The 27,922-nt window shown below is 47.0% G+C and overlaps 1 protein-coding gene across 4 annotated transcripts; it reads left to right on the top strand.

The window, feature by feature from the left end:
* The first annotated feature begins 44 nt into the window (after positions 1 to 44).
* LOC149308278 (small conductance calcium-activated potassium channel protein 2-like) lies at positions 45 to 26,560 on the top strand. 4 transcript variants are annotated; one of them, XM_089535435.1, is made up of 9 exons: positions 45 to 122; positions 8,432 to 8,896; positions 9,148 to 9,243; positions 10,635 to 11,053; positions 16,826 to 16,970; positions 17,733 to 17,843; positions 18,549 to 18,676; positions 22,800 to 22,869; positions 23,158 to 26,560. In XM_089535435.1, the coding sequence occupies exons 2-9, from the start codon at positions 8,531 to 8,533 to the stop codon at positions 23,428 to 23,430; spliced, it is 1,608 nt and encodes a 535-aa protein (XP_089391561.1). In that variant the 5' UTR covers positions 45 to 122; positions 8,432 to 8,530; the 3' UTR covers positions 23,431 to 26,560. The 4 variants fall into 4 exon arrangements, with proteins under 4 accessions (XP_089391561.1, XP_089391560.1, XP_089391559.1 ...); XM_089535434.1 differs by lacking the exon at positions 45 to 122 and adding an exon at positions 3,522 to 3,764 and having other exon boundaries at positions 16,829 to 16,970; XM_089535433.1 differs by lacking the exon at positions 45 to 122 and adding an exon at positions 3,522 to 3,764.
* Positions 26,561 to 27,922: the final 1,362 nt, after the last annotated feature.

Genomic DNA, 27,922 nt, shown 5'->3' with positions numbered 1-27,922 from the left:
AAACCTCATGGCTTCTGGGATAAATCGGGTAGCCCAGCCTCTTTCTTTTCTTCTTCCACTTGCCTGAAGAACCGCTGAATAACAAAGGGATTTCCGAACCATGCAGGACTGGAGTGGAGCAGGTAAGCCCCACATCACCTGGCTTCCCCATGGATAAGCCCACCTTTGCAGTGGGATTTCATGAAAGGGGTGGCCCAGCCGTAAGAGGGACTCAGTTTCAATGGCTTCCATGTCTGCAGAGGCATCACAAAAGGGGTGCAGGGAGTGCAGACCACACCGAGTAACACCCAAAGTGGGGGTGAAACCATTGCTCCCCAAAAACCTGCCTCCGTCCCTTCAAAACAGTAAAGATTTAAAAGGGTTGGACTAAAATTTTAATTTTTTTTCTTTTAAAGTTTTCTTTAAAAACACCACATCTTTGCACTTTAACCACTTGAAACTATATGCATGCAAATTCATTTCGGCTGTGTTTATGAGAGCAGAATTTAAAGGTCTACGCAGTGAAGCCTTCTGGTATCCACAGGGGTCTGGTTCTGTACCAAAATCTGTGGGCACTCAAATCCCATGAAATACAATGGCAAATGGTGTTGTTTGTTGTGCGCCTTCAAGTCATTTCCGACTTATGGTGCCTCTAAACCAAACCTATCCTAGTCTTAGCAAGCCTTTTAGAGAGGGTTATCTTCTCTGTGTGTGCATTTGGATGACAAGCCATGAGCAGCTAGGGTTAGTACTTTGTTGTTGTTGCTTTCAAGTCATTTTCAGACTTACGGCGACCCTAAGACAGAACCTATAACGGGGTTTTCTTAGAAAGATTTGTTCAGAAGAGGTTTGCCTTTGCCTTCCTCTGAGGCTGTGTACTTAATGCGCAATGCTTAATGCCACCTGTAGGGCCCACGTCCCCAAGTTTTGGTCCACCAACCTCAGGGTTTGAGATGGTGCTAAGCCAGCCTCCCTAATAACTACTGACTGAATTGTGACTTTCTGTGTGTGTGTTTTTAAAAAAGTGTAACAAAGGCACTGTAGATATTTTGCATCAATTTTTGGAAAGGTGTTCCCTGAAAATTTGGGTGCATTTAAGAGTATCGGTCGTTTCCTGAGCTTTCTCTCTAGATTTCCACCTTCCTCCTTTCTGAACAAGGAATGTAATGAAAGAGGCATTTAGACATATTGAGGGTGAGGAGTTACTTTTTTGATCTTTGCAATGAGTTTGCGTAACAAATTATTTTTAAAGGGCAGATTCTTTCTTTCTTTCTTTCTTTCTTTGCTGAATTATTACCCTGGAACTTGAGAGCAGTGGCTGCTGCCAGTCAGAGTTGGGCCAGAAGGCCAAGGGTGCCACTCCATCTATAAGGAAGCTTCTTCGTCGGACGGGAGACATCCAGAGTGCATCTACACTGCGGAAATAAGGCAGTTTGACACCGCTTTAACTGCCATGGCTCCATCTTAGAGAATCCTGGTATTTGTAGATGCTTTGGCAGAGGGAACGAAAGACCTTGTAGAACTACAAATCTATAGTGTAGATGCACCATCAGGGAATGCCAGAAGGTCCCAGATAAGTCCTCAGGTGGTGGTGATGATGATGATGATGATGATGATGATGATGATGATGATATTTATTTATATCATGCCCTTTTCCCAAAACTGTGACCCAGGGCAGCTTACCATATTAAAAAAGCACTACAATGAAAAGCATACAAGAATGGTACATTAAAACAGAATTGAATTATTACAATATTAAAACTGGATATTAAAAGAATTTTAAAAAACAGTTTTAAAAGGCAAAAGGGTTTAAAACACTTTAAAACAACGTGGCAAAGGTCCCAGGTGGGGCTCCAGAGGAAGCAGTGTCCCAAAGAAGGGGTCTCAGATAGGGCACATTTTGCCTAAAACCTTGGAAAGTCACGGCTGCCAGTCTGAGTTGGCAACACTGGGCTAGATTGGCCAAGGCTGGGATGCCAATTCAATGGCTGAGCGGGTGAGCTTTCCTAGAGTGGCATCGAGGAGAGCAAGGAGGGAGTCGGAGCCAAACCCCAGGCGGATGTTGGCTGCCCACTTGGCGGGTTTGATCAAAACTGTGCCACGAAATCTGCCAAGTCTTTTGGAGAGGCGCCCAGGGACCTTCTCCTCCAGTCCAGGAGCGTGGTCCAAATGCAGAGAAAGAGGGTGAGGGATGGTAGCAATGCCAGGACTGTCCAAGTGGTGCAGCCTTGAGTGCCTTTGTTGGGAAGAAGAAGGTGGGAAATATGTTCCTAGCCCTCATGGTTCTGAAGATGGATTTCCTAAATCTGTGCCAAGTCCTTGTGGTGGCAGAATAGGGATCTGGCTTTGAGACAGCAAGAAGCCACTGTGCACCAAGACATGTTGGTCCTCCTAAACTGGGCCCAGGCAATGCTGTGTGGGCCTACTAGTGTTTATGGACTGCAGCTCTCATCATCCTTGGCCATGCAGGGACAACATCTGGAGGCCCTCAGGTTGCCCAGCTCTGTTTTAGACTAGGAAGGAAGGAAGGTGCCATGAGATCCCTTGGCACTCCTTGACACCTCTGTTTTCCTCCTTTTTCCCAGTCATGTCAGAAACCTTTTGTGCCTCCTGAAGCCCTGGATTTCCACGGGCAAATCCTGTGAATTGGGAACATGAGAACCGTGTTCTCTCTCTCTCTCTCTCTCTCCATCTTTCTTTCCTTGCCTCCTCTCAGGCTTCCAGGAAGGAAGGAAGGAAGGAAGGAAGGAAGGAAGAAAAAAAGAAGGGAGGGAGGGAAGGTGAGGCAGCAAGCAAGAAAAGAAAGAAAGGAAGGAAGGAAGGAAGGAAGGGAGGGAGGAAGGCACTAAGGAAGGAATAAGAAGGGAAGGAAGGAAGGAATGAAAAAAGCAGGAAGGAAGGAAGGAAAAAAGAAAGAGGAAGGAGGGAAGAAAGAAAGAAAGAAAGAAAGAAAGAAAGAGGAAGGAAGGAAAAAAGGTAGAGAGAAGGAGGATAAAAAGAAGGGAAGGAGGGAAGGAAGAGAGGAAGGGGGAAATAAAGAGAAAAGGAAAGAGAGAGCGAGAAAGAAAGAACGAAAGAGGAAGGCAGGCAGGTGCGTGTCTGCGTTCCCTTCCGCGTGGCGTCCTGCTGCCTTCCTCCTGGGGCGCGAGGGGGGTCTGCTGTCTGTGCGGCGTGACGGCGCCGTGGCCCTGGGCGTCCAATGGGGGCCGGGCCTTCCTCCTCCTCCTCCTCCTCCTCCTCCTGCTGCTGCCGCTGCTGCTGCTTCTGCTGGCGGTGTTGGTGCCGCCGCTCTCCCTGCCGTGGCGAGGGGGATGCCGGCGGGGGTGCTGGTGGGGTCCGGTCCCCGAGGCCCCGCTGCTGCTCCTGCCTCCTCCTTCCTCCCCGGACGGCGCTCCCCGGGGCAGCTGGTCTTCCTCTCCCTGCAAGCCCTCTGCGCCGGATCTTGGCAGCAGCACCAGCACCAGCACCAGCACCAGCAGCATCCTCTCGCTCCTCCCGGGCCTTGGCCTCGGCGGCGCCCGCAGCACCAGCAGCACCCTCCTCCTCCTCCTCCTCTTCTTCCTCCGCAGCAGCAGCATCCTCCTCCTTGGCACCCTCCTCCGCGGAGCCTCCCGGACTGCGGCGCCGACTGGCCCCCCAAGATCAGGGTCCGCTCCAGGCCGGGCTGCCCCTGCTGCCAGCCCCGACCCGCCTTGGTCCGCACCGGCTTCTCCCTCCTCCACCAGCCCTCCTCCTCGGCACAACTGCTCCCACCACTAGGCGCCCAGGCCAGCAGCAAGCAGGCGGTGAGGGCCCCAGACGGGGAGGGGGCCAGGGGCTTTGGGGGGTCTGCCCCACACACCCCTCCCCTCCCCCGCCTTCTTCTTTGGAGGAAGAGCCTATAGATATATATATATAGAGAGAGAGAGAGAGAGATTGCTAGTAATGCCGGCATTCAGTCATTGATGAAATCTGGTTGCCTTCCATGGGATCATTCTGGGATCCAAGCTGTGCCCCAAAACAGGGCTGCGGAGTGGCTCCCTTCTTCAACTCTTTCATAACTATGGGTTGTAGCTATCTACTCTACCTACCTATCTACTTATCTGTCTATCTACTGATCTCTCTATCTCTTTACTACCTACTTCTCTGACTATTCCTCTATCTATCTATCTATCTATCTATCTATCTATCTATCTATCATCTATCTGTCATCCATCTACTTATCTCTCCCTCTTTCTACTTGTCTGTCTGCCTATTTATCTTTCTATTTATCTGCTTATCCATCTATCATCCATCTACTTCTCTCTCTCTCTCTACTTATCTGTCTGTCTGTCTATCAGCTTATCTATCTATCCACCTATCTCTCCATAGGTTTCCCTCTTGTGCCTATACAGATATGTGTGTGTTTGTCAGTGGTTGTCTATCTCTGCCACATGTCAATATGATCAGTTGCATATATATATATGTGTGTGTGTGTGTGTGTGTGCGTGTGTGCGTTGTCTGTCTGTCCTGGTGTGTGTGTGTGTGTGTGTGTGTGTGTGCTTTGATAGGAAGTTCCTGCATGGCAGAAGAGGGCCAGGCTGGATGACCCTTAGGGTCTCTGCCAGCTCAGGGATTCTATGAATTTGTGCCTCTGTCTCTGCCGCATGTGTGTACATATGCACCTGTATTATGTGTGTGGACACAATTCTGTACATGTGAGTGTGTCTCTATCCCCATCACATGTGCGTTCTTGTACTCCCTCTACATGCATCTCTTTGTGTTGGTATACAAGGCAATAGATTAGTGTGTGTGTGGCTGTCTCTGCCACATGTGTGTGTCTGTGCGCAATGTGTAAGCCTCTCCGTGTGTCTGGACACAGTCATATAGAGCAGTGTTTGCCTCTGTCCCTGCCACATGTGTGTCTCTGTGTGTATATAGGAGTGTCATATGTGTGTGTCTGTGCGCAATGTATATGCGTCTCAGTGTCTCTGTACACAGTTATATATGTGTCTCTCTCTTGGTGTGCGAGAGAGATCTGTATCTGCAGATGCATCAGGGAAACACTTGCTGCCACCGTCTCTGCAGATCTAAACGCCTCTGTTTCGCCAGGTCCTTCGTGCTTTTAAAAAGGGAAATTTGTTATTCCTCTGAAGAGCCATGTTTCCTTATGAGAACCATGATGCGCCAGGTAGGAGTGGACTGGGTCCCGGTTGCCCTTTGGGGGGAAATTGCAAAAGGAGCTATGGCAGAATAAATCTAATGCACTGAAGGGACCCACTGCCCTCCTCCATCTATGGGCACTACTGGGCCTTTTCCATGCCTTCATCCCCACATTTTCCACAGGTCTTTGGTACCTGGGGATCTCTGGCTGCATGCACACTGGAGACATAACCTAGTTTAGCACTGCTTTTCAGCATCCTGGCTCTGGGCCCCACAACATACTCCATCTCCCAGAATTCCATAGCCTTGAGCCAGGACAGTTAAAGCGGTGCCAAACTGGGTTATGTCTCCAGTGTGCATGCAGCCTTAATGTGCCATTTCCTTTCCTTTCTATCTTTCTGAAAGGGATGGAGAAGAGATTTGTGGTGCATTTGCATTGGCCCCTTCCTTCACATGTTCTTCCTCCCTCCATTCAGGATTTTTCTTTTTGGAAGAGAGAGCTGCTGTGCATCTGCAGAGGCTGCTTATAGCAACCCACGAAAACCGAGGCGAAAACAAGCGAAACAGTGAAAGATTTTCAAGTGCTTTAGCTTCCTCCCACCCCTCACATGTTTTAGATTTCTTGGCTATTTGAAAACTGCAGTTTGTGGGTCTCATCCGTAATGATACCATGCCAGCAGCCATCGTGTGTGCGTATATGTTTGTGTGCACACCAATGGCCTGAGAGGCCGCAAAGTTTCATTTGTTAGAAAATGACCCAAAGCTCTCTAGATCCACGTTTGGCAAAGGCCATTCCCTAGACAGAGCTTTGGTTCTCCATGAGGTTTGGAAAGGTTCTTCCTTCCTTTCTAACTGAGATTCCCTTCTTGCTCCTCTTTTGAGATGGGTTCGAGTTGGAGCAGACGGGTCTGTTCAGAATATAAGTGCCTTTCTTTCCCATCATCATCATCATCATCATCATCATCATCATCATCGCTGTCGTCATCAGACTCATTACACTTCAGTGTTGGTTTGCCTTAATTGGAGGTGAGACATATATGAGATATGGCAGAGGCATGTAATGAGTTTAAACTTTTTTGGGAGAAAAAATCATCCTCTTTTTCCTCCTCCTCTTCTTCTTCTCCTTCCTTCTCATCTTCATCTTCCTCTCCTTCTTCTTCTTCTTCCTCCTCCTCTTTCTTCTTTCCACTCCCTCCTGCTCCTCCTCCTCCTCTTCTTCTTCCTCCTCGTCTTCCTTCTTTCTCCTCTTTTCCTCTCCTTCCTCCTCCTCCTTGTTCTGCTTTCTTTTCCTCTTTCTCTTCTCCTTTTCCTGCTTTCTTTTCCTCTTCTTTGCTCTCTTTTCCTCCTCCCTCCTTCTTCTCCTTCCCTTCTTTCCCCTCTTTTCCTCCTCCTCCTTTCCTTCTCTTCCTCCTCATTCCTTCTCCTCTTTGTCCTCCTCCTCCTTTTTTTGTTCTCTCTTCCTCTTCCTCTCCTTCTTCCTCTTCCCCCTCCTTCCTCCTCCTCCTTCCTTCTCTTTCTCCTCTTTCTATCTTTTCTTCCTTCTCCTCCTCTTCCAAGTCAAACTGTTTCCAGCAGCCCTGCTGAGGGCTTGCAAACTCTGCTCCTGGGCCTCCTTCTTGACTGTGAGTCTCTTTGCCTGCAGTGCGGTCTTCTTCCTCATTGCCTACTGCCTTCTCTCTTACCAAGCATTATTGCCTTTTCTAGTAATCTTGCTGTCTTACAACAGCTTCAGGTTGGTCACCTTTGCTTTGAGATGGGTCTGGTTTGCTCTCAGACCCATTCATTTGCCTTTTTAGCACTCCCCGGTATCCGTAGGGCCCTCTTCCAGCTCTGCTTCAATCATGGACCATTATTATTATTTTATAGAAACTAGGTTGGTGGGTGCATGTAACAAGGCTTTTGCTGTAGCAGCGCCTCAACTGTGAAACTCCCTGCCCAAGGAAGTTAGGCTGCCACTGTCTCTTTTTAGTTTTCCAAAACAGTGCTGTTCTGCATGTCATTTAGTGTTTGAAACATGCACTCTAGGATTGTTTTTTAGATGGCTTTCGGGAGATTTAAAAGAGGATTTTAATATGTTTTAAAAATATTTTTCTCTTTGTGTTGTTTTAATTGGTTTCTATTTGTCCATCAACCCGGGAGCCTTTGTGGGCTGGGAGGCGATACAGAAATGTTTTAAATAAATCAAACATATCCATGGGATAAATAAATCCTAGACTTGTGCAGCAGTAACACCAATCTCCATTTAAAAACACTTAGCGGTGGTATTTTTGCCCCCCTTCTTCTTGCTTGCCATTCAAAGTCCAGTTCCTAATCAGTTCAAAACATCCCCGAATATGGCTGGAGGCTCTCTTTGCAGTCCCTGACTTTCCAGAAGACTAAAATGCCGCTCTGCAAGGAGATATTGCAAAGTCAATTTATATGGATATGAAGGCAATAAGTCTGCCTGCCTGTCACTTTCTCTCCCTCCTCCTCTGCTTCCCTTCCCCTCTGGCACAGCTTGGCTGTTGCTGTTCATGGCTAACTTCAGCTTATGGTGACCCTATGAAGCAGAGACCTCCAAGTCCCCCATCATCCACAGCTCTGCTCGGGTCTTGCAGGCTCAGGATGGCCATGGTTTCTTGGATGGAGTCTGTCCATCCGTAATCCAGTCTCTGTCTTTTCCTACTGCCTTACCAAGCATTATTGTCTTTTCTAGAGAGTCATGTAAGGCCTAAATACCCTCAAGGCACCAGATCCCCTCTGATCTTGGAAGCTAAGCAGGATCAGCCTTGGTTAGTACTTGGATGAGAGAGCGCCAATGGATCCAAATGAATCTCGGTTTCAGAGGAAGGAAATGGCACAGCCACCTCTGAGGATTCGTCGCCTAAAGAATTAATGGGGTTGCCATAAGCTGACCAGGGTTCAATTCCCTGCTTGGCCATAAAACCTATGGGGTGACCTTGGGCAAGTCACACTCTCTCAACCTGAGGGAAAGGCAAACCTCTTCTGAACAAATCTTGCCTAGAAAAGTCCATGCCTTAGGGTTGCCATAAGTTAGAAACGATTTGAAGGCACTCAACAACAATAAGGCCACCCTATCACAGGGTGTTCTTGGCAAGATTTGTTTAGAGGGGGTTTGCCATTGTCTTCTCCTGAGGCTGAGAGACTGTGATTTTCCCAAAGTCATAGTAAACCCATAAGGGGTAATACCCCCAAATTACAAACCCCACTGATATAGGAAACCTGAGCAGACCAAAGGAAGCCCTTCTTTTCAGACAGACATCCAAAGGAGACGAGATGCTTCCTTTCTTTCGATCCTGGAATTAAAGTCTTTGCATTTCCTTCTTTCCAGGTCCATGCTGACCCTCGAACCCTGAGCCATGCCGGATTCAAGTGTGCCGCCGCCGCTGCCGCCGCCCCTGCCCAGCCCAGCCCTTTTGCAGAGATAGCCATGAACAGCTGCAGGTACAACGGAGGCGTCATCCGTCCCCTCAGCAGCCTCAGCGCCTCCTCCCACCGCAACGTCCACGAGTTAGATGCTGAAACGCAGCCGCTCCAGACCTTCCACGACTCAGGCCTGGAGGTGGTGGTCTCCAAGGGCGAGCACGGCAAGGCCTCGGACGGGTGCCCAGAAGAAGACGCCGAGGCCCGGCCCCCTGGTCACAAGAAGAACCAAAACATTGGCTACCGGTTGGGTCACCGGCGGGCCCTCTTTGAGAAGCGGAAGCGGCTGAGTGACTACGCCCTGATTTTTGGCATGTTTGGCATCGTGGTGATGGTGACGGAGACGGAGCTGTCCTGGGGGGTCTACACGAAGGTAAGAATGGGGGAAATCTGGGATCAAGAGGAAAAAGAAATTGGTCAGCTTCTCAACTAGGGTCAAATTTGGACTTCCCTTGGGAAATTTTAGCGGGAAGCCAAACAGCACTCGGAAAGTTCCTGTACCTCTGAACAAAACAGGCTGATTTATGATACATGGTTTTCTTTCTACAAATGTAAACTCAGCCGTGTGGCTTAAACTGATCTCCTGCCTGATCCTCCTTTCCTCCTTTTCTCTCACCTTGCTAGGAGTCTTCATATTCATTCGCCTTGAAATGCCTTATCAGTTTGTCTACCATGATTCTCCTGGGCCTCATCATCATGTACCATGCGCGAGAGATCCAGGTAAGAGGGACAGACGCATTGTCTGAGGCTGCATCTACACTGCAGGATTAATGCAGTGATGGGACTGGATGTTATCTTGGGACATCCAACTCTACGATTCTAAGTCAGCCAGGGACAAAGGGGGAAAGTGAGAGGAGGAGAGAGAAACTGGGATAGTTTAAGAGTAGCTGTAAACGTGGGAAGGCAGAAGAATAACTGAGACTGCCCCTGTCAAATCAGGACAGTTGGAGGGCATGTACTCCAGATACGAGTATAGTTTCTTTGTGTGTGTATAGGTTGTACTGCTTCCCAGTGTTTGTGAAGAGCAGGCAGAGAGTAGCAGATGGCCAGTCATGACTCCTCGCAGCCCGCTGGAGCCCGAAGCCATTACTCGACGGAGTATACACACACACAAACACACACACACCCAGCTGTGCAGGAGCGGGTTTTTGCCACCGTTCCTGGCTGAGGTGCCCAGCGTGTGTGCAGACATGATGACGCACGGCAGGCGTCTGGTACCAACTTGGCAGGAGGTTAAACAGCAAGGAGAGATTTCCCATTAAGATGGTCATTAGGGCTCATGGCTGAATGCAGAGGTGCCCACAGCGAGGCAGAGGAAGGGGCCTTTGTGCCAAGGGGATGGTGGTGGAGGGAAGAGACAGGTGTGCCCTGAATTTCAGGCTACATAAATCTTGCTTTGACAGACTGTTCTTCACCTTGCTTTGCCCTTCACCAGCTGAGGGAAGAAAGACTCCCCGGAGACCAGAGTGATCCCACACTGTTTGGTTCATCCACTGTCTGTGAATTCACATTTTCCCTAGAGTGATTCCTGGCATCCTGATCCTCAGAGTTATGCTCAGTTTCCATCTCTTTTTTTAAAAAAGAAAGGAGGATGAGGACAGGGGTTTAGCTACAAAAGTAGGAGAAACATTGGGTTGTTACTGTTTTTGTTGTGTGCCTTCACATTGTTTCTGATTTACAGCAACCTTAAGGCAAACCTGTCAGGAGTTTTCTTGGCATGATTTGCTCAGAGCAATATGCATATCGCTAAATAGCCAGCATGGCATAGTTGTTTGAGAATTGGACTACAATTCTGGAGATCAGGGTTTGAATCCCTGGTCTGCCATGGAAAAGCATTGGGAAATTACACTCTCTCAGCCTCAGGGGAAGGCAATGGCAAACCTCTGAACAAAACTTGCCAAGAAAACCCCATGATAGGATCGCCTTACCGTCACTGTAAGTGGGAAATGACTTGAAGGTACACAACAGCAACAATAACAATAAATACCAAAGAGCTATCTAGTTGAACCATGTTTATTCTGGTGATCACTTCAACCTGGAATGAGTTATTTCCAAAATAGAAGATTCCATCCTGTAATAATACTAGACACCCTTCCCTGCTCCCCACTCAGCTCTTCATGGTGGACAACGGCGCAGATGACTGGCGTATTGCCATGACGTATGAGCGGATCTTCTTCATCAGCTTGGAGCTGATTGTCTGCGCCATCCACCCCATCCCTGGACAATACTTCTTCACCTGGACCACCCGCTTGGCCTTCACCTACACCACTTCAGAGGCTCACACTGATGTGGACATCATCCTCTCCATCCCCATGTTCCTTCGGCTCTACTTGATTGGGCGGGTCATGCTCCTCCACAGCAAACTCTTTACCGATGCCTCCTCCCGCAGCATCGGGGCCCTCAACAAGATCAACTTCAACACCCGCTTTGTCATGAAGACCCTCATGACCATCTGCCCTGGGACTGTCCTCCTGGTCTTTAGCATCTCTTCCTGGATCATCGCTGCCTGGACCGTCCGTGTCTGCGAAAGGTAAGGGCCTCTGAGGGGCTCTGTCTCTGGAAGGGCGAAGGGTGGGAAGGAGGGAGGGGTGGGACCAGAGGTGTCCCCGCTGGCACCCCCCTGGGGCAGTGGAAGAGAAACCCAGCTCTTTCGGACCAGAAACCAGCCATGTTTCTTGATTTGGCTCCTAATGGAATGAGAGAGGGAAGGAGAACCACCCCATCAACACACAAAACCTTATTTTATCCCTGCCTCCTTTTATAAGCCTCACCATCTGAGTTTGGGAATGTTCCTTTGCTTTTAGTGGGTCTTTCCTAAACCTCAGCCACATCCACAAGAAAACCCTGTGGGAGGGTCACCCTAAGTTGGAAACAACTTGAAGGTACACAGCAACAGTAAAAACATTTAAAGCAGTAAATTTGTAGTTTAAAACTCATCATTTAAAACAATTCCGGGTAGATCTGCCGATAGAGATTGCTGTTTTGTGCTGTTTTTAACTCAGGCAGTGTATCTGGAATTGAATAGTTTCGAGATATCTATATTTCCATCGGGTTGACCATAGAGTAGCCAGTAGAGTGACCTATGTGCCATGGCCCTGATGTAAAATGGGCACCAAGACACATCAACACCCAGCACCCTCCCAGTTGTGGCCCTGATGTAAAATGCTAGGAAATATCCATCAGAAGTACCTGTTGTGCATTACAGCATTCTTGCCATTCCCTCATTGGGCTTAATTGTGTTTCTACAGCGGAGGCACAGATTTGTAAAGTTATAAAACATAGAATCTCAGTCTTGATTTATGTTACTTTTAATGAAAGTGGAATTTGGAAACTGGTGTTGTGACCGCTGAAGGGTCTGGGGCAACCATGGTGGTAGTGTTGGCAGACCTCCCAAATTGTTGCTAGACCACTGAGAAGGTCCATGCAATGCTAGCCATTCCCTGCATTCAAGTGGGAGTTTGCTATCCCCATCTTATGCAAATTATTCCCTAGAAGAGCATAAAAAAAGAAACAACACCAATCAGTTCCCACGAAGGGGAACCAGGAGGCCTTCTCATCCTCTCTAGAAAAGTGGCATCAACACCACCATTCTCTTTAATGGGCTCAACATTAATCAAGGGCATTGAAACAGTTCCAGCATATACGTCTACTTATTTCAAAGGTCAGAAATGGCACTTGAAAAAATCTGCAAGGGGAAAGGATCTAGGTTTTTCCCTCACCTGCCCCAGATCAAGGGTGTCGTTGACCAACTCTGACTCTTGGTGCTGTGTGTGGATCTGCTTTCTTTTCCTTGCTGTGTGCGTGTGTGTCGTGCGTGAGCGTGTCTGTGTTGTGTTGTTTGTCTTCCTCCAGCCTTAAACTTGCTCAGTAACCATGCTGTTGTTTATTTCTGTTTTTCCTTCTCTCTAACTGCTGTGCTTCTCGTAGGGACAAACTGTGAGTTCTGTGTCGTAGCTGCTGAGCAAACACGCTCCATGCACGGAAGCTGAAATTTGCTTAGAATTTAAGATTAGCTGCCATTTTTGGAGGGGGTGGTCAAAAAGAGGGTCCAGCTTTCGGGGGGGGGGAGCAAGGGGGGTAATCATCCCAATGTGAGGGTCTGGTGAATCTTGAAGGAATCCCAAAGGCTCTGGCTTTTGGAAGGAACATCCTCCTCATCCATCCATCCATCCATCCGTTCATATTTTTCATTTTGATTTCATCTTTTTCCGCTTTGGTTTCTGGAGAACCCCTCCCTGCTAGCATTGGGATACAAATTCCATTTGTATGGGAAATCTTCTCCAAGGCCAGTATTTATTTGTCACCCCCCTTAAGGTGCCACCTGGTGCATCCAAGCCCCCCGCAACCCCTAGTGACAGCTCTGTATACATTTAGGGTGATGCTGGTTCCACACAGAGAACATGGGAGCACCCCAGTTTCAAATAAAGAATACTTCTCACTGACCTCAGATCCCCAAACCCTATTCAGATCTTATCTCTTCCCCACTGATCCTAACTGGCCCTATCATTTCCCGAAGTTTCTCACAATGCTTCCTCCATTACATCTCTACCCTTGGTGCATTGTGATCTGAGGTTCCAAGCAAAGCTTTAGGCGGTGTGCAGGGATGCACCCCTTCTCTGGTTTTGGGCAAAAAAGACCAAAATCTTGGTGATGGGAGACCAGAGTTGGGATGCAAAGAGGAGACATGGTGAGGGAGAAGAGCTCTGGGTTCTAGCTGGGTCTTTGGAGCAGCGTCTGGGGCAAAGTGGGGGGGGGGGGGGAGCAGCAATCCTAAATTCCTCCTCTTGCCTTGCTTGGCATCATCTGACTTGCCTGGGCCTCTCTGTTCCTCTTTGGCTTTGGTTATTTCTTCCCTAGGGTGGCCTAAATTCCCCAGTCTTCTTCCTCCTTCCTTTTGCATGTTTTCCTTTCCCACAATTCTTGAGGTGCATCCAGTGGTGTAGTGGAGCCAGGGCCAAAATGCTGGGACTATGACATCCATCTGCCACCTCTCAGGCTCCTCTGAGTTAATGTCAAACCTCCTAGGGAGGCAAATTGGTTTTTCCCATCAACAGTAGATTGGTATAAACTTTGTCTCTGTTGCAATCCACAATATTTTGGGGACGGCTTGGTCTTCAGTTAGCAAGATGCATTGGCTTTACAAAAGACCTGAAAACCACAAGAGCTTATTTTCCCCAAAAATATAAATTAAATGTCTTCTTGCATGTTTGGAGTTTCCTGGAGGGTGTTGCTGGAGGGACTGTCTTGGTGAGAGGCTGCTTTTCAGGATTTGCCACAGCACCACTGGTTGCATCTTCCCAAGCTTTCCGTGTTCTGTGTTGGCTCTTTCCATGTTCAAGATCATTTTCAGTCTCGCTTTCTCTCTCACTCATCCGGCTTCCTTCCCACCTAGCATTGTTCCCTTTTTTATGTTCACATTTTTGGCTGCCAAAATTTGCACTGAAGGGTTTTGCTGAAGGGTTTTGGGAGGAACAGGGACGCAGCATTTGAGACCCTGTTAAGACCACATGGCTCTCACACCCAGTGCCTTTCAAATACGTTGGCCCACACTGGCTTCTAGTCCGACACATCTGGGCTTGGAGAAGGCTGGCATAGATGTGACATAAACCAGAAAGGCCTAGAGAGATGCACAATTCTGTGGTCACCCTCTGCCAGAAATCAATCATTTTCAATAGGCTTTGCTATGATCCGTCGTTTCAGAGCCCCTGGGGATATGGGCAGGGGGGTTGTACTGTATTCTTCTGGACTTTACAAGGCTTGTTGACCCTGGTGTTGAAACACGGACTCTAAAATATGTTCAGCATTGTGGAGGATTCTTTTGATCATTGCTTTTGAGCTTCGCTTGGACACTTCCTTTAAAAATCGATGCAAGCTGCTAATTCTTCACATCCCCTTGGATAGATCCTGGACCCTGGATAGTTCCCATACAGTTTAGACTAGGACCAGGTGCGGATTCACAGTGACATGGCCACCACAACGAGACAACTGTATGGACCAGATTCCTTCTTTGTATCGTTGATCTGGCAAGGGGAAATGTGTGTGTCATTTCCTACATGATTCAAACTTCTATTAAGGAATGCATTGCCTTTTTTGGGAGCCCTCTGATTTTGAGGCCTTTTAAAACTTATTTTATTCATGCGTTAAAGTCCATGAAAACCTAACACATCACTTGCCACTAAACTGAGCCAGTAGGTTAGTTAGTAAAATCTAAAAAGCATTAAGAAATAATTTCTGAAGTTCTACAGAACATTGTAGATACCTGGTGAGTCTCTCTTGAGAGAACATTCTAGAGATGGGGTGCCACCCTGCAAAAGAGTCCCTGAATCAAGTATTAACCCACAATATGATTTGTACTGGATGAGGCCATTTTTATTAGGTAGTGGATAAAAAAAGGGCTGGCCATTTTTTTGCTTGCATACTTGGGAGTAAGCATCATTGACGCAGTAGGACTTCCTTCCAAATAATCCATCCAGAAGCTTTGAGTCTCACAGCATTCTGAAGCAAAGGAAACCACAGTGGTTTGGGGCTTCCATGTTAGTTGTGCAGAGATTCCAGTCCAGGTTTCATTGTGGCCATTAATGGCAGCTTTCCTGAACCAACTCTTTGAGGTTGAGACAAAGTCCTGGAATGGATTCTTTGCCCCAATGACATGGAAGGCACCAGCCACTGCTTGGGGGGGGGGGGGCAGTATTTTGGTTTCAAAAGCACATGCAGTTGGACCAAAGAAGCTTCTTGGTTTTTATTTTTAAAAAGAGCAAAACCCTTCAGTTTCATTGCTTTGAAATAGTTCTAGAAAACTAGTGGAATGAGGTTTGTCTGAATTTCTGAAGAGAGCAAGCTGTGGAAGGGAGGCTAGCTTGGAAAACCATGGGGAATGTCAGGTTGCCACAAGGATGGGGCGGAAGACAGGAGCCTTTGCTGGAACTGACATGTAAATGGGATGGGATGGTCTATAAATTGATATATTTTTGTAAATGGTGAGAAGGGGCATTCCCTTTTCAAAGGGAAGCTCTGCAACTGCTAGACATGTGCTGAGAGCCTTCCTTATCCCTAATGGAAAGACAATGCCTTAAGAAACAAAAGAATCCAGATAAAACATTTTTTTAAATTTTAACCAACATTTGGTGATTAACTTATTATGCAGAAGGGTCTTTTAATGGCTGTGTGTGTGTCTGTGTCTGTGTCTGTGTGTGTCTGCGTGTCTGTGTGTGCCTGGGGCAGAGTGCCAGGGTAGTATGGTGGTTTGTTATGTTGGACTAGGACTGTGGAAGATCAGGGTTCAAATCCCCTCTCCTTGACCGTGAACGAGTCTCACTCCCTCAGGCTGCATCTGCACTGCATAAATAATCCAGTTTGACACTGCTTTAACTGCCTTGGCTCCATTTTGTGGAATCATGGGAATTGTAGTTTGTTGTGGCACCAGAGTTCCCTGACAGAGAAGGCTAAATGGCTTACAAAACTGCAAATCCCAGGATTCCATAGCATGGAGCCATAGCAGTTAACATGGTGTCAAACTGGATTATTTCTGCAGTGTGGATGCATCCTCAGAGGAAGGCAATGCCAAACCCACACTGAACAAATCTGACCAATAAACTCCTAGGAGAGCATCACCATAATTTAAGACAAAACAACAGCAACACAACATGTTTACCCTGGTGAGAGCCAACATGGTGTAGTGGTTTGAGCATTGGATTCCAAGATACCTGGGTTCAAATCCCTGTCCAGTCATGGAAATGTCTTGGGTGACCTGGGCAAGTCACACTCTCTCAGCCTCAGAAGAAGTCCATGAGAAACGCAACCCATTAAAAGACCCATCTGCCACAGTATGTTAAGATTCAAAGGCCTGACTGAATAGAAAGGTCTTTGCCTGATAGCAAAAAGGGAGCAAAGAGAGGCCAAGAGAGTCTCCCATGGGTTTACAACTTAGGAGCAGCCACTAAGAAAGCCCTGTCTCCCGTGTCCCAGGCAGGCTCAAAGAGAGATAAATGGTTCTTTGGAGAGTCTGGATCAAAGCCACGTAGGCCATCAAAGGTCATAACCAACACTTTCTATCATTCCCAGAAATGGACCGCTAGCCGGTTCAAATTCATTACCTTGGCTCCAAGCATTATTGATATTGATATTTGTCTATCGCAAAAGGCTCCTCCCGCTTCCTTTCCAAGTGGCAACTTGCAAGGGGTAAAGATTGGATTGTGCTTGTGAGGGATGACATGGCCCTATCTCAGCATTTGCCCTGTGAGTGGAGGAGAAGCAAAGTAGGTTTTGATGGAGACTTTCCTTCTTCCCCCTGACCCTTTCGGAGCAGGTACCACGACAAACAGGATGTGACCAGCAACTTCCTGGGTGCCATGTGGCTCATTTCCATCACCTTCCTGTCCATTGGCTACGGGGACATGGTCCCACACACCTACTGTGGCAAAGGGGTCTGTCTGCTCACCGGAATCATGGTAAGGGACCACACAATATCTGATTTCTCTCTATTCCTATATTTCTTCTTCCTCCTCCTCCTTTTTCACATGTCCCAGGACTGTTTGAGAGATCCAGCAAGGTGTAGCAGTTGGACTAGGATTTTGGAGATCAGGGTTGGATCCCATGCAAACCCACCTGGGTGATCTTGGGCAAGTCGCACTCTCTCAGCCTCAGAGACACCACACACACACACACACACACACACACACAAATCTTGCAAAGAAAGTCCTCTGATAGGCTAGTCTTAGGATCACAGTGAGTTGGGATTGACTTGAAGGCACACAACAAAAGAGGAGCAATACAATTTGCTTTGATAATGGACACATTTGCAAGGTTCAGGGAGCATTTCAGAGGCATAAATGATACGCAAAACAGGGTGCACTTTATAAAATACAATGGGACTCACCAATTGCTGCTGAGTGAAACAGAATCTGAGGGAAACAGAGCCCCCCCCCCAAGCAATATCAATAGCAAGTACATGTCTCTACTGCTTATCAGTGCACATAAGCACTCCCTAAGCAGTTTACAAAGTGTAAGCTAATTGCCTCCAACAATCTGGGGACTGATTTTAGCCACCTATGGAAAGATGCAAGCCTGAGTCGAGCTTAAGCCCTTTTGCTGGTATTGAACTCGCAACCTTATGGTTTGTGGGTGAGTAGCTGCAGTGCAGGCATTTAACCACTGCACCACCAGGGCATGTGCCACCCATGATCTCTGCAAATTCTCTTCTCTATTTTCAGGGGGCTGGGTGCACGGCCCTTGTGGTTGCTGTCGTTGCTCGGAAACTCGAACTCACCAAAGCCGAGAAACACGTCCACAATTTCATGATGGATACGCAACTAACCAAGCGGGTAAGAGAACAAGTCTTTTTTTGGTCTCCCTCCTTAGCACCGACAGATTCCAGCAGGGGTGGAGGGCTGGACGGCATTATAAGGTGGCTGTCTTCAACAAGGGGGGGGGGGGGGGAATAAGGAGACATAGCAGAGAAAAGGGAATTTTGAGGCATAGCTGGAGCAGAAATACACAGCTAAAGCACCCCTGAAAGATGCCCATCTGACTTTTACTTATAGACCTCTGAAGGAGAGTCCATTGCCCTTTGAGGCAGTCTTTTCCACTCTCAAACAGCTCTTGTAGTCCAAGAAGTTCTTCCTGATGTTGAGGTGGAATCTCTTTCCTTGTCATTTGAATCCATGCTCTGGAGCAGCAGAAAACAAATGTGCTCCATTGTCTACGGGAAATACCATCAAATATTTTTAAATGGCTCTCTTCTCACCCCTCTCAGTCTTCCCTTCTCCAGGCTAAACATACCTGCCTCCCCCTAAGCTACTCCTTGTAGGGTTTCGTGGGTTGCAGACCTTTGATAAAGCTGGTTGAGCTCAGGACACACTCCAGCTTATCAAGCATCCTTGTTGAAACTGATATATTTGGAAATGTGTGTAACTTATTTTCTTTCCCCCAATTGATGCCTGTCCCCCTTCTGACCCCCTTCCCTCTTTCCTTCTTTTCAAAAATCCCTGATCCTCCCCTTCCCCCATCTCCCCCATCTCCTTCCTCAGGTGAAAAACTCGGCCGCCAACGTACTCAGGGAAACATGGCTCATCTATAAGCACACAAAGCTGGTGAAGAAAGTCGACCATGCCAAAGTGCGGAAACACCAGCGTAAGTTCCTCCAAGCCATTCATCAGTAAGTCAAACATGTTTACCTGCTTCAATCCTACCCAATCCCACCCCAGGGCTTGCTATTTGTCTCCCATAAACCCACCCTCTTCCTCCCCTCTCTACTGATCAGAGCTTTGGGATGTTAGCTGGAAAAACAGGAATGAGTTACTAAGTAGTCACCATTCCCACTGGAAGAAGCAGAGAAGTGGTCTCTAGGGACCCCTGCAAGAGGCCACATTAGATATAGAACAAAAATGGAGTTGGCCAGAAAAGAACTTCCAGGAGCTGCACAGATTGCTTAAACACAGAACTATACATCCCATGGCCAGCATGCTGGTAGAGGGATGCTGGGAGTTGAGGTCCAAAATTGTAACTTTTCGCAAACACCCATGGAACCACAATCAAAGACATGAGCAAAGTGCAATGCCAAGCAACCTGTGGCCCTTCAGCTGTTGTCAGACTGCAACTCACATCATCCCTCAGTAGTCCAATGGGGCTTGTAGTCCAATAACAGCTGGAAGGCTACCCGTTACCCTCATTGTGCTCTCACCACTATAACACCCTGGCTATGAATTACAACAACCTTACCTAGCATAGAGTTTTTAAGGGTACCCTCCTTAGTTCCTAAATCTTTCTCTCTGGATATGCTCTGAAGGGATCATTTTGGGTGTGTATCTACTGGGGAGGATCTAGCTCTGGATTCTGTGCACAGGAGGAAGGGTTGGATTAGATTACCATCAGGGTACCCTTCCAAATTGACGATTCTATGACTCAGAGGAGTAAGCATCCTTCTCTCTCCACCCCACTCCCTGCCCCCTCCAGTCTCATGCCCTGCACATTGTGTGCTATGTCTATGTGGAGCTTTCTGCTTCTCCCCCTCTGCTGGGGATCAGTGAGGGAAAGTGGGGTGTCGGACTTTTTCCTGGCATTTAGGGGCAGGGTTTGGGGTCTGTGGATGAAGGGGGGGTGTTGGTGGTGGAGGCTGCTTTTGTGTCTGTCTGCCTACATGTCTGCCCTCTGCCCCCTCTTTCTCTTGTGTTATTTAAACCTCTGTTGTTGTTTTTTTGTCTCTATTTTGCCCCTCCCTCCAACCCCATACTTGCAGAGCCCAGAAGTAAGTTGATTTTTGTGTCTCAGAGCTGCCTTTTTTTCCTCGAATGTCAACACTCTCTCTCTCTCTCTCTCCTCTCTCTTTCTTTCTTTGCATGGTTTGTCCATTTGGTTCCCACACTCTAGAAAGCTATCAGAAAAGGCACACATGTGCGTGCGCACACACTGGCCAGTGCATGCCCAGTAGCTTCCATGTCAGGGGGACAGTGGGTTGATGCTGGGTTTTATTCCTTGAACCTGCTGTCAAAGGTGCTGAATGCTGGGCCTAAAACAGCTTCACTATCTTGGACAGAGCCATTAAACTGATCCAAGAGATGGCTATCCAAAGGGCTGAATACTGACCTTACTCAATAGGTTCAGCACTTTGGAGAGCTCTATTAAACTCAGCTAAGAAACAGCTATCCAAGATGCTGAATTTTATTCCTCCACCCATTTATATTTTTCGCACTTTGGTGGAATACTTTCCCATGGTCCCACCACCACCAGAGGCACATTTAATGGGAACGCAGGAAACAAGGTCTTCTTGGTGGCCCCTTCCAAGTTGTGGAAAGTCTCCAGGAAATTTGGTTGTCTCCTTCCCTGTTGTCTTTCCATCAGCCTGTAAAGAAATATTTATTTAGTCAGGCCTTTGTTTTTAACTTGTTAAAACAGATGAAGGTTTTATAGTGGCTCTAGTGTGTCTGTATCTATTATGTTTTAAAATGTGTCTTTAGCTTGTTTTTGTTTAATTGTTTAATTGTTTTTTATGACACTTGTTAGCTGTACCTTGTTGTACTGAATTCTGCATTGGGAGAAAGGCAGGATATAAAATAAACAAATAAATAGGCCAGCACCTTGGAGAGTTCCATTAAAATTAGTCAGGATTCTGCTATCCGAACTTTGGAGACTTTTGTCAGCATCACCTGAAGAGCTACTGCCTGAAGTGCTGGACTCTATTGCCCAGGTAGATCCAGAATTTTGGAGAGCTCCGTCAAAGACACTATTCCCCATGGACTCTATTCCCCATGTAGGCTTGACACCTTGGGGAATTATTATTATTACGCTTTATTTATATAGTGCTATAAATTTACACAGTGCTGTACATACAGTCTTTTTAATTAGATGGTTCAACAACAGCCAAGAATTTGCTAACCAAGCTGCTGGACTCTATTGCCCAGGTTGGTTCAACACCTTGGAGGGCTCCATTGACCACCCAAGAATTCGCTCCCCAAGGTGCTGAACTCTTTCCCTCCAAGGGGACTTAGGACCTTGGAGAGCTTCATTAAAACCACTAAGAAGTGGGATCTCTAAGGTGCTGAAATCTGATCCAGCCCAATAGGTTCAATGCCTTGGGGAGCACCCTGTGGGCACTGAGTTTTATTGCCTGCTTTTAGGATATCAATCTCGAAAGTGCTGAAGCCTCTCCCAAATAAGGACAGCATCTTAGATGGCCCTTTTAAAGGGAATCCGCTCTGTGTTTTGTTCCAGACTGTAAAGGGTCGAGCCTGGTCCCTCCAGCAGATTGGGCAGAAACAGAGCGTGGCTTCATCAGCCCACGGGACACCCTCTTTTCCCACCTGGCAGGCTTCTCACCCACCTCCCGGTCACCCATATTTGCATCTTGCACTTGTCACATCTGGTCAGCTCTCCCAAATTTTGTCCTGTGTGAAACTTGGCTGTGAGATTATGACTATTCTTATGTTTTAAAAAAAAAAAAAAGAGAGAGAGAAGTATGGATTTGTAGCATGCGAGCCGCATTGCAGTTGCAAAACAAATGCTGTTTTGTCCCCATTTTCCCAGTCATTCTCCCACTTCTTTTTGCCTGTGTCATACAACAGAGTTGATCTGGTTGTATAAAAGAGGCTGGGCAATGTAGCATCTGTTTTAATTTTTTTAATGTTATTGTTTTTGGAGAATGTGTCCATTTTTAAATGGGCTTCCCGTTCCTCTTCATCATCAAGCACGCACGCACGCAAGTGGGCATTGAGACAACCTTGTTGCTGTTGTGTGCCTTTAAGCCATTTCCAATGTATGACAACTCTAAGGGGGTTTCTGGAGATTTTTTTGAGGAGGTTGCCTTTGCCTTCTTCCTCTGAGGTTGAGAGTATGTGACTCGCCCAAGGTCTTGCATGGCTGAGCAGGGATTCGAATCCTGGTCCTCGAGTGGTAGTCCAACACCCAAACCATGCTCACTCTCTGTTATGCAAACACCTTTCAGAAAAATAACCCACCCACTCTCCCTGCTTTCTCATGTTAAAAACCATACTGCAGAAAGAAAGAGGAAGAAAAATGGACAATGTTAGTCATAGCCCTGCATTTGATTAAGATGTTGTGGTTGTTGTCCTCAGTGCAGATAGTACAAAACAGTATTCATGCAGGTGACACCCTCCTCCTTTTGGCCCAGTGGATACTGGGAGACTCAGTCCAGGAAGTAAACTTTAAATCCCATTAGACAGAGCCAGTGGAGCTTTTAAAGCATGCAACATGTACAATGTGCATTTGGATTGGTCCAATAAAGATGTCTCTGTTTTGTGGATTTTGGATGGTACTGTACTTGGCTATAAGGCCCACATGGCTACCCCTGGATATGTTGCAAGAGAGGTCTTTCCTGGGAGGGTATGGAAACAGCAGTTAGCTGTTTCCCAAAATGTCAGGAGAACAGAGTCCCATCAGTTGCACCCTTTTTTGACAAGGTGTCCTCTTCTATAAAGGAGGAGGAAAATATGCAGATCTTCCTTGCATCTCCTCATCCAGGTGAAAACTGTCAGGTACAACCTCAAGCAAAGGAGGACTGCCCTGGTCTAGGGAGCCCCCCCGGTTCCTTTTAAGCTCCCCTGTCCCACACGCCAATGGTTTTCCACTACATTGGCTGGCTGCATGTGTCCACGTCTTCCTTTGGATCTGGCCACGCCAGATCCAGGATTGTATGCATGTCCGTCTTCTGCTCCGTGATGGTGGAGTCTCTCTCTTTCTCTCTTTTACTTCATCCCATCGATAGGATGCTGCCTGCTCTTCCAATACCCCATTTTAATTCTTGACGTTGTTATTTTATGTTCCAGGTTGAGGAGCGTGAAAATGGAGCAACGGAAGCTGAGCGACCAGGCAAACACGTTGGTGGATTTGTCTAAGGTCAGCTGGTTGTTGAGTTTGTTTTTTGGAAAGGGAGAGAGGCATTCCTTGACTGGGAATTAGCAGCTGATAATTCAGGGTTGCCAGAACCGTGTCTGTTTGCTTAGTGTTGTGTTTATATGCCCCCTTTTTCCCAGTGTGGGAGTGTAATGGGACTGAAAACTGAACCATACATATTTCAATGAATAAATTTACGAACCAGAGGTATGCCTGCAAAACCATTTTGAGCTTGCGGTATTCCTTCCAAGCCATTGCCTGTGACCCAGCCCTGCTTTCTTTTCCCAACAGACGCAGAATGTGATGTATGACATGGTGTCTGAACTGCAGGAACGCAATGAGGACCTGGAGAAGCGGATCACTGTCTTGGAGGGCAAAATTGACCTATTGGGACTCACCCTCCATGCCCTTCCGGGCCTTGTTAGCCAAGCCATACGTCAGCAGCACCGGGCCCTGGCCCGCACGTGCGGCAACTCCAACAGCTCCGAACGCTCCTCCTGGACTCCCACCCGGCGGCGGAAATCTCCCTCCACCGCCCCCCACACATCTTCGGACAGCGGCTGATGGCGCCTCACCTGCCCGGCCCCGTTCGCTCCTTTGCGCATCTAGATATCTATATCTATGGCCATTGTGTGGCCGGTTTTTTCCTCCCCTCTCAGAGCTTTTTTTCTGGAAAGCCCTGTACAGTTCGGACGACAACCTCCCGGATGCTTTGCCCTGAGACGGACGCAGGTGCGAGAGGGGCGATGGAGGCTCCCATGGATGCGCAGGACGGGCTGACATTCCGGGCCAGTTCCAATGCAACATCCCACAAAGCCATTTCTTCTGTTTAAAAAAATTAAATCCTGATGTTGTTGGAGGAGGGTGAAGGTTGGGGAACCCCTGTTTAAAAATGTCATGCAGATCCATTGTAGAAAAGGAGAAGGAAATTTGAGGTTCAGGGTGGTGGAAGGGGGCAGGAGGGATGGATAAGGTTGTAGCCTGGTTCTTGATGGGTTTTTAATGGGATTGAAAACTGAAACATGGTATTCTCTCCTGACTAAGCTCTGCAGCTTTAAATGTTGGACTAGTACTAAGGCAGGGGTGGGCAACTCTTTGAGGGCCAAGACCCAAATCCCCCCCAATCCTTCCATGGGCTGTACCTCTTCCCACAGGAAGCCCAAGTCCCCCCATTTTTCTCTGTGGCCCTTCTCAAAATGGCTGTTCTCAGAACATTTAATAGTCCATTTGCCCACCCTTTTGCTAAAAAAAAAAGGGAAATCCATTCTACATCTCTCCATAATGAGCAAGAAAAAGAAGGAAATTATTTCTTCAAAAACCCACAAGATCTTGACAAGATGCTGCTGTTCGTGGCGGAGGGTTGGTGCTCTAGTACCACTGATGTGGCATCTTCTGAGATTTTAACAGTATTTTAATACGTACCATAGTTGGTTCTAGCATTAAGGAAATGCCCACTCTCTTGGCAGAACCAGCAAGGAATGGAAATCTTTTTCTTTTCTTTTTAGGGGAAAAAAAGAGAAGAGCAGATCTCAATAATACGTTGGAAGCAGGAAGCTGACATGGTTACATCCCAGTTCATGAAAGAGTAAGCTCTATTTTCTGGGATTTGAATGATATTTGAAACCGTGGGCAGGTCTGATGCGAAAGAAACACACATTTGTCATTTTTTAAAAAGATTAGGAAAGATTTTAGCAATGCATTACTGCCTAAAAACAGGTTGATGTTCTCTCCCAAGAAGCCTCATGGGGGTTTCTGTTTCCCATTAAAAAGCAGCCGCCTTCAAAGCCAGGTACAAACCTCCTGCCAATGAAGGATGGTGTTGGTTTTTCATTCACACACACACACACACACACACACATATATACATTATATATATCTAAAATTTGGGTGGGTCTGGTATGAAGTGCATGGTGGGGCACTCTAGATGGAGCAGGCGCTGGGCAATAGGTGCTGTTTAACTCTTTTATTTCCTTCACTTGTGCCGGTTAGTGTGGGATCTTCCGTGTTGCAGCTGAGGGGTTGTCTCCTTTGTGAGTGTGAGGTTTAAGTGTGAACTTTTAAAAGAGGGAAAGATGGTGCTGAGCTGAGCTCTGTTCCCACAGAATAGCATATCCAAGGGTAGCCATGTTGGCCATACAGCAAAGTCCATTATCATCCAAAATTCACAAAACAATGACACGCTTTATTGGGCCAACCAAAATGCACATTATACACATTGCAAGCTTTTTGGCTGGCCCGATAAAGGTGTCACTGCTTTGTGGTTTTGGATGATACTGTACCCCACAAAATAGGTTTAGCACCTGGGAGCTGACAAAAAATCTGGATGAAAGCCCAGAGTGGATGCCCTGCTCCGGCAGACTCACTACTCCATCTGGGATGAAGAATGGGCTTTCAAGGGTATGTTGGGTGCATGCGGTTGTGTGTGTGTGTGTGAGAGTGAGACCCCCTGATTCATTGCCATAGCAGCTATAGGACCTTTAATTGTGACATGTGAAAAGGATCCCGAAAGAAGCATTAAATGGAAAATGCCAGAAAATGGGAAACCCAGGGGAGTCGGGTGTCAAGGGCACCAATTCAGCTCTGAGGATGCTGGATTTTGATTGTGCCCAAATAGAGCAAAGTGGGGGCTATTGTCATCCTTTGCACAGAGCTCTATGGGAGACACAAAGGCGAGTTGGTGCATTACATTTCTGAAGTGATCCCTCAAAGAAGAGTGGAGTTTCTTCATCCAAACACTCATCCAAACCGTTACCCCAAGTGGGAGAGACTGTATTGCAGTTGATCTCCATCCGCAGTTTAGACAGCGGGTTATTTCAGCTGTCCTTTGGGTGAGGAGCGAGGATTCCCCCAAGGCTTCTTGGTGATGTTCAGCTGGAAGGGACCAGGCCCCTTTCCCACCCCTCTATTTCACTTTGTCCACTGTGAGTCCTGAATTCAAATCCCAACTCTCATACATCTATCCTATAGAAATGATGCAGCTTGACAGCACTTTTAAGTGCCATGGCTTCATCCTATGGAATCCTGGGATTTCTAGTGCTGCACGGTCTTTAGCCTTCTTTGCCAGAGTGCTAATGCCTCACCAAGCTTCAAATCCCATAAATCTTTAGGATGGAGCCAGGGCAGTTAAACTGGTGTGAAGCTGCATTATTTCTGCAGTGTAGATGCAGCCTCTGCCCTCACAGACTCCGCAAATCTTTTCCCTCCTTACCCCTTCCTTCCTGCTGAATTGCAGAGGATTATAAAAGAAAAACACAAATGCTGATCTACCTTACAGGGCTGTTGAGATGACTGTATGCAAAAATATTAATGTATGCAAAAAAAACCCAACACAATAACAGTAATAAAAATAAAATAACATTTTGACCATGTAATCTGTGCTATTCTTAGTGTAGCGGTAAAGAGACAGAGGTAGGAACCCAAAGGGAATTTATGCCTCGGTTCTTTATTTTTAATTAATTCCAATGATCAATCTTTTTTTCTTTTCTTTTTTTAATTCCTTCTTCTCTTGTCTTTCCAGAAAGCGGCGGTGGATAGTTTGGGGAAGGGGAGGGGATGGAGGGTATACTCAGCTCTGGATACGGACTTAGTATTTCTTCTTAGGAATATTCAATATTTTTTTTTCTCCACAGTGTTTTATGTACACTGCTAGCGTATGCAGAATTACAGACTGATGTAATAAAATACTCTGAATCCATGTTTGGTCTCGCTCCTTCTCCTCACCTTCTTTGCATGCAAACCATCACGCTTTGTTGGGGTATGTGCTTACATTTTTTATGGGGGGTTTATCTTTTTTTATGGGGGTGCAAGCAGCGAATGTTTCTTTCACTGGACATGCCTGCATCCTAGCAATAGAGAGACAAAGCTCAGAAGACAAGGAGATCCCACTTTTGTCAGGGGAAATCTGCAAGCTTTGGCGCTACATTGGTATTCCTGGGGCAGGGGGGCTAAATAGCAATTGGAGAGGTTTTACAGGCCAGTGAGGAACATTGTGCCTCCTCCATTTCTTAGGATGTATTTCTCAGTGCTCAAGTGCAACTTTAAGGTACTGCAAATGCTATAAATTTGGGGGTCTGAATTATTATTGGGGAGATCTGTGGCCTCTTTTTCCCCCTTCCCTTGCAACCACTCCCCAATGGAGGTTTGAGAGAAGCTTGTGGGGATGACCAGTCCATTCCAAAACACCTGGATAACATCACTGGATAGGAACATTAAGAACCAAACAGGGAGCACTGGGAGAACTGGGTCAGCTAAAAAAGCAGAGACTGTAGCCTTTTGCTTTCCCTTAAAGGAGTGTTTGGCATACAAGAACTGTATTCAATTCAACACATTGGATCCATTTGTAATCAATCAATGCATCCGAATGGGTTCTTCCCTGGTCTTTTCTTGCCCTCTATCGGCCATGTTCTGCCAACACAGCCCAAGCTTTCTGCGTTTTAACAGCACATAAACGTATTTGTGCGCATGATTTCTTCAACAGATAGATCTGGTGTAAGAGGCAGAGACATAACATGGGAAGAACAGGGACAGGTTCCTGCACCACACAAAAAAGGAAGAGCAGCTCAAGGTACTTCAAAGTTTTCATTTTAAACTAACAAGTAGGAAAAGACTAAGATTGCATTCCAGATGGCTGGACTCCATCAAAAACCTCCCACAATGGCTGCCCTGAGTCTGCAAGACCTGAGAAGGACAGTTGGTAACCAGGGGTCTTGGAGGTCTCTCATTCCTAGGGTCGCAAGATGTCAACGTCAACTGGGAGACAGTTAACAAAAATAAATCGTACTTTGGATATATCAGGAGACACCAGGTCTCACTAGAAAAGGGGACAATTCTTGGCAAAGGGGAATGCCATAGGAAAAGAGGAGGACTGCATTGCAATTGGATAGACTCCTCCAAGAAAGCCACAGCCATGACTTTGCAAGACTTAGGGAAGTCTGGTGATGATAGACTTAATGGTCTCTCATTCATAGGGTTTCCATTCAGACTGACAGCAGTTAGCAAGAAGAAATGGCCAAACAATGCCCCAGTGCCCTTGTCCCATAGACCTGTGTTGCTCTGA

This window comes from Sceloporus occidentalis, unplaced genomic scaffold (assembly GCF_023333645.1).
Source record: "Sceloporus occidentalis isolate IW3139 unplaced genomic scaffold, rSceOcc1.0.p SCAF_8, whole genome shotgun sequence".
NCBI classification, from domain to species: domain Eukaryota; kingdom Metazoa; phylum Chordata; class Lepidosauria; order Squamata; family Phrynosomatidae; genus Sceloporus; species Sceloporus occidentalis.
This window is presented reverse-complemented; position numbering and strand designations above follow the sequence as displayed.

Coding starts and splice junctions, on each gene's coding strand:
- LOC149308278 (XM_089535435.1), top strand. CDS start 8,531: ATGAACAGCTGCAGGTACAACGGAGGCGTCATCCGTCCCCTCAGCAGC. Junction 9,244..10,634: donor ACCATGCGCGAGAGATCCAG/GTAAGAGGGACA, acceptor CTCCCCACTCAG/CTCTTCATGGTGGACAACGG. Junction 16,971..17,732: donor GTCTGCTCACCGGAATCATG/GTAAGGGACCAC, acceptor CTCTATTTTCAG/GGGGCTGGGTGCACGGCCCT.